This window comes from Entelurus aequoreus, linkage group LG05 (assembly GCF_033978785.1).
Source record: "Entelurus aequoreus isolate RoL-2023_Sb linkage group LG05, RoL_Eaeq_v1.1, whole genome shotgun sequence".
NCBI lineage: Eukaryota > Metazoa > Chordata > Actinopteri > Syngnathiformes > Syngnathidae > Entelurus > Entelurus aequoreus.
The window spans coordinates 60,397,754-60,404,482 of NC_084735.1; the positions used below are offsets into that span (position 1 = coordinate 60,397,754).

Sequence of the window (6,729 nt, forward strand, 5' to 3'; positions counted from 1 at the left end):
TCTTCAAATGTTAAGTAAAAAGTTTGTATCAAGGATATCACTTGAACCAAAGATGCCATTTGGGTCATTTTAATTGTACTAATGTACTTTAGTTCGCCATGGAAAATGTGCTTTTGTAAGTTTTTAAGCAATGCCTTTATTTTTGTCACAAAAAGACAGGAAAGTGCTCCTTCCAGTAGTTTGGGGCAATACAAAGTTAGATTCAAGCATAACATTTGAACCAAATATGCCAGATGGACAGTCTTATCAAGGTGTGTTCTACATGGCAAATGTGCTGTAATGTTTGTAATGAAGACAGTAATTCAAATGAGCATGTGAATGTTTCCATGCACGTCTTTTTGATGTCATGTCATGTAATCTGAGGCCTTCAGCATTCTTCTTCTGGCTATATGGACCACCCTCACAGGAGGGAGCTGCATGAGGGAGTTTGACAGTGCACAGGTCAGCTGTCATTTAGGGAGGAGCTTCATGTCAGATTCCATTGCAATGCTATTAGTCGCTACAAATAGATATTTTGGTGCCTTCCATGAGTGTGTGAAGGGAGGGCAAAGAGCTATTTTGAGAGAGGCGGTGATAGCCCTCTTATTTATATAAGAGGGCTGCAGCTTGTTTGGGGACATTGTCAGAGGCTAAAGGGCGCCAGTAGCTTCAGCACAACACTCATAATGACAGAGCGACGTATTCCTTTCACCCTGGTCCGCACCGCAAGCTGGGAACCCTTCCGCGACTGGAACCCGACTAGTCGCATCTTTGACCAGACCTTTGGCATGCCCGCCCCCGTGGAGGAGTTCCCCTGCACCCACTGGCCAGGCTACATGCGGCACATGATGCCCGCGGAGATGAGTGCCATGATGCCCCAAATGCCCATGATGCCCATGATGTACCCCGGTGCCATGGGGGCACAGCAGGCTCGCGCTCTCTCCCGCCAGATGAGCACCGGCATGTCAGAGATCAAGCAGACACAAGACCACTGGAAGGTGTCTTTGGATGTCAACCATTTCTCACCTGAAGAGTTGGTGGTCAAGACCATGGATGGTGTGGTGGAAATTACAGGTGAGGCCTTTCTTTCGGTTTGTGTGCTGTTAGAGAGACTCGTCTTTTACAGCCACTTCATTAGGTACATTTATGAAATGTAATGGGATCTGACACAAACATTCATCCTTCTAAAGTGCTTTTACAACAATATCGTGGACAATATTTAGATTTTGCAGTATGCGATGAGCTTACTGTGACCTTGAACAGGATAAGCAGTAGAATTTTTTTTCTAAGATTAGGAGTTAGAGCAGGGGTGTCCAATATATATATATACTTGCCGGGACCTGAGTCCAAATTATATATCTGACATGTGCAAATGTGTACGGGTATGACAAATAAAGGTCCATGAGTCCTTGAATCCTTGAATCCATATTACACATACTCAAAAGGAAACCCTGGTCATAATCATAAAAGCACATCACGTATAAAAATAACAAACAAACTGTACAGGTGTAAATCAACATAAAATAGACAAAATTAAAGAGAACGTGGTTAGATTGTGAGATGTTTCGTCTGGTATGAAAAGTAGTTTTTAAGAAGTGGGTTTTTAACAGTCTTTTGGAGGTTGTGGCATTATAGATACACCTGTCCTTCTCCGATCCAGCTGCATTAAAAACAACAACAATGTTTTAGCAGGATTGTTATTATGCACATGCCAGGATTATATGAAAATAATACTTTATCTTTCCTTATTCCGTCATTTTACGTCAGAGTTTAGCGATAATCCAATTTCGTACTGGTCCATATTGACAAAACTGTCACTTTGTAAAATGTGGTAAAGACAAATGAACACAGCAAAATTTTATAGACATCAGAGCAAGTGGGAGGACGTTAAACGAGATAGAATGACAAGATCCATGCAGCAGCCATTACGGTCACTATTACTGTTAAGCAAAGTGCTCACTTAGACTTAGACTTAGACAAACTTTAATTATCTACAAGGGAAATTGTTCCACACAGTAGCTCAGTTACAAAGGATTCCTTTCCATCCTTTGTAACTGAGCTAATGCAGGTATAAAATAGACTAAAAATGTACCGTAGTAGCAATATAAAATATAACATATATGTAATATTTACATAATATATGTACAGTATATGATATATACTGATATATTATATTATATTATATGTTTATATCATATATACAATATATAACAATTACCATGTACAATATTACAGTATAAACAGCTGCAGCATAAAATAGAGAGTAGATCCAGCAGAAAATAGACATTATAAGCAAAGAGAGGTAGCTAACATATAAGGTGTCAGGTAATAGACAGATATCATATATTGCTGTATGGCGAGTGATTAAACAGCTGGATGGAGTGCGGATTGAAGGAGTTCTTGAATCGAACACTTTGGGAACGAAGCTGAAGGAGCCTGTTGGAGTATGAACTCCGCTGTCCCTCAATTGTCTGGTGGAGTGGGTGGGCAGGATTGTCCATGATAGCCAGCAGTTTGTCCAGTGTCCTCCTGTCCCTCACTGACACAAACGCCTCCAACTGCGTGCCAATAGTTTGGCCGGCTTTACGGATCAGTTTGTTAATCCGGTTTAGGTCCCTTTTGCTCGTGCTGCTCCCCCAACAAACCACTGCAAAGTACAGGGCACTGGCCACAACAGACTGATAAAAGATCTCCAACAGCTTGCTGCACACATTAAAGGACCTAAGCTTCCTCAGGAAAAAGAGTCTGCTCATGCCCTTCTTGTAAACAGCTTTGCTGTTGTCCTTCCAGTCTAGTCTGCTGTTCAAGAGGACTCCCAGGTACTTGTACTGCCCCACTACTGCCACCTCCCGCCACTTAGTATGTCCGTCAATCTGTGACATCACTGATTCCCCACTGTTAAACAAACACTCAAACTGCGCGTAAGCTCACACTTAGATGCATTTACACTATGATATGATATTTTGGTATTGTTAAACACAAGTATCCAACATTGCAGCAACACTTTTAAGTCAGAAAAAAAACAATCATTATAGGTCCTTTTTAAAGAAGGTGGGCAGCACCAATAGATTTATATATTTAAATGACCAGTTTGTCCCTAACAATACTAATTGTACCTGATTGTAGTATGTTATACAGATAGAATTTGTTGTATGTATCTACTATGAACCTAATAGCAAATAAGGTGATTTGATGTGCAAGAGCAGGGATTCTCAAACTGTGGTATGTGTACCACAAGTGGTATCCAAGCTTCATCTAGTGATACGCCAAATAATCACTTGATTAATGTACAGTGTTTTATTTTCCTATACTTCCTATATTCAAACACTGTGTTACTGTTCAAACTGTGTGTAATGTTACAGTGGCCGATAATATTAAATATACATGTTGAAAAAAGCCTATGCGTTGTTTTTCATGAATACTTGGGCCTACTATGCAACTTTATTTTAATTTTGGTCAGTGTGGTGGTACTTGGAAAGCCAAGTGTTTTCTGAGGTGGTACTTGGTGAAAAAAGTTTGAGAACCAATTTGCTAGACGAAGTGTTCAGAAAAGCCAGTTATAGTTACATTATAACTTGAAACCATGCAAAGGCAAAGCCTGTTAAGTATAGTCAAACAGGTTCTCCATCACAAACATGACCAATGTTTTCAACAGTTTTAATTAGAGAAAGTTGCTGTTTGTGAGTCAGCAAATGTCACGTTATATTTCACAGTACAGCTGAATCTTGTTCAGAATATGATAACAGCTGTCACATACTAGGGCACACAAAGCTCAGGGTTCAACTCCAGTGGAATTTGCAACATCTCGTTGTCAAAGCAAACAAACACAATCCGCTTTAATGTTCACCATCAGCTTTAGTTTGGCATTGTCTATACATTCAATATTCTTATGATGTAATGACTAGAGTTCCCAATTGTCCCTTGTAAAACAAAATCCTCCTGTACTTAGAAACAAAAGTGTGCAACCCATATTGAGCCAAAAAGGTAGCACTTTGTCCCATATTACCATGAGATTAAATAATACTTTGTAATACAATGACACTTTATGTCAAATGTTACACCACTCTTATTCCCAGCTCTATGTTACTCCTCCACTCAGCTGTTAATCCCTGGTGCTGCAAATAATGTCTCTGTTATATCACCTCGCAATTGTTTATTTTACACTCTTGATTTTATTTTTCACCAAAAAAAAATACATTGTTTAACAATAGCATTTTGGATGCATGTTTTGGAGTAATACAAATAAGCTTTGCAACATTATTCCAAAACATCTAAATTCAGGTTTGAGTCAAATAGTATAACAATGTTTCCCTCAGACAAAAAAGGCAACAAATAATCACAAGGATAGTAGTGGTGAAGCTACGTAAGAAATTGAGAGGCTTACAGAGAATAAAGACGTACCGTATTTTTGGGACCATAGGGCGCACCGGATTATAAGGCGCACTGCCGATGAACGGGTCTTTTCAGGTGTATATTCATACTAAAGGCGCACCAGATATTACAGCGCATTATTATGATTTTTTTTTCCCACATTCAAAACACTTCCTTGTGGTCTACATAACATGTAATGTGGTGCTTTGGTCAAACTATTGCATAGATTACATATTTTACAGACTATCTTCAAGTCACTTTCTGACCGTCTTTTCAGGATGCACCGTTTTGTAGGCAGGTCTTAATTACATGGCTGCCCTTAGACTGTGTCTTCTCCCCGTCATCTTTGTTGTACCACCAGTGTAGCTTGTAAGGACAGGAGTTGAAGGATGAGTGACACAAGATGGAACTAACTGTTTTAATGACATTCAGACTTTGCTTAAATCAACAACAGAGCAGCATCTCCTCATCCGTGGCTCACTAGTGCAACAACAACAACATTGTAAATGTATCTCGTAAAAAATTGTCCGACCGGAACTCTCTAAAAATAACTAAATATCCGTGGGTGAATTATGTAAACCCACTACACCTGCAGTCTTTAGCGCTTCCATAGCTACTGACAGATATAAGTCAAAAGTGTCCGCTACTTCATATTAGAAATGGCAACAGTGGAGGGTGAATGCCCCACAACAAGCAGATAAAGAAAAAGAAGGAGTTTATCGACTACGGCGTTGGCGCAGACTACAATGGTGGACGCTCGCAAATTTTCAGGACTTATGCAGATCACAAATACACAACAGCAGGTACCAATAGAAAATAAAAGCTTATTCTGCATATTATTGCGAGACAAAACGCCAGATGTTAACTCTCCTAACGTATGTCGAAGCTTGGTACGCCTGACTACGGTCGCTGTAATGTGCTAAAAATCAGGCGGTGCGGCGTCGTAGTTTACCAAAACATTTTGACAGATTTTTGAGCCGTGTGTAATGTTCTATACTCTCAATTGAACATCAACATTTTGGGCTTGCATGCTGGCGTCATCTTGCAGTCCAAATGTATCTACTTTGTGTGACTGCCATCTACTGGTCACACTTATCATTACACCATATACTATGTAAACTTGTTTTGAGGTCGGTAAGCACAAGCTGAATTAATCCGTACATATAATTCTTACAAAATATCACCACAAAGGCCTCTATATCCAAACGAGCAGGTACAAAAACTGGTTAAGGCCATTCCTCCAATTTTGAGCTGTGTGTAAAATCACATGTCCAGAAATCCCCCAAAAAAGGTGTTTGTTTAGATTAAATTAAATTGAGACTATCATTTTGGTTGTTAGAAACGATTCACTTGCAACCTACATCAGCAAGATGGCTGTTTTATGAAAAGCTCCACAAAAAACATTGATTTACGAAAAACAAGGAAAATAGAGGGATCAGTTTTTGTGTCTGAACTCTTTATATGTATATATTTTTTTATTCATAGGCAAGCATGAGGAGCGTAAGGATGAACATGGCTTTGTATCCAGATGTTTCACCAGGAAATACACGTAAGTATTTCATGTAAATGTAAGAAATTATTATTTCATAGCTATGAAAGAGGATGCCTTAATAAAGAAAGTTTGCTGTTTTGCAAACTCTTATACCCCCTAATGCATTCTAAAAGCCTTGGGCCATTAAAAACAAACTATTTAGGGTCCGAGGACACAACTGACTTCATAGGAACTTAATATTGCATTGCTCTCTGCAGCCTCCCCCAGAGCGCCAACGTGGAGAAGGTGACCTCTTCCCTGTCACCCGATGGCATGCTGACAGTGGAGGCCCCTCTAATCAAGCCGGCCATTGAGGCTGCAGTGACTGATATACCCGTCACTGTAGGCAGCAAGAGTGGTGTGACGAAGAAATAGGAGGCTCACACAAAAATGTATGCAAACAAAGAGTTAAAATCACCTTAATATACATCTGCACCTGCCATGTTGTCTTTAGTACACATTGTCCCTCCTTGGCACATCTCCTTTTATGCTGCACACAAAAAGCAGAGCATTTAATTGCCTGTTGGATGTCTGCACTCTTGTTGAATAAAAATGTTGAATAAAGATTTAATGACCTTTATTTGACTTTCTTTGTTTATACATTTGTTGTCTTGATAAACCACACAAAATATATATTTTTTAATTGAACAAGCTCAATCATTTGACTTTTGTCCTGTAGGCTGAGCTCTGTCTGCTGGATCAATGTTTGTCACTGCCTCGCCTAGCTCCACGACAGGTCTTGTTGCCAGTTATGTATTGTCCATTTTTATTATCCATTTTGTACCGCCTGTCCCTCTCGAGATCGCAGGGGGTTCTGGAGCCTATCCTAGCTGCACCCGGGCGGAAGG

General features: G+C 39.8%; 1 protein-coding gene across 1 annotated transcript; it reads left to right on the forward strand.

The window, feature by feature from the left end:
* The first annotated feature begins 602 nt into the window (after nucleotides 1-602).
* hspb1 (heat shock protein, alpha-crystallin-related, 1) lies at nucleotides 603-6,451 on the forward strand. The gene is made up of 3 exons (XM_062046457.1): nucleotides 603-1,053; nucleotides 5,836-5,899; nucleotides 6,100-6,451. The coding sequence occupies exons 1-3, from the start codon at nucleotides 666-668 to the stop codon at nucleotides 6,254-6,256; spliced, it is 609 nt and encodes a 202-aa protein (XP_061902441.1). The 5' UTR covers nucleotides 603-665; the 3' UTR covers nucleotides 6,257-6,451.
* The last annotated feature ends 278 nt before the right edge of the window (nucleotides 6,452-6,729 follow it).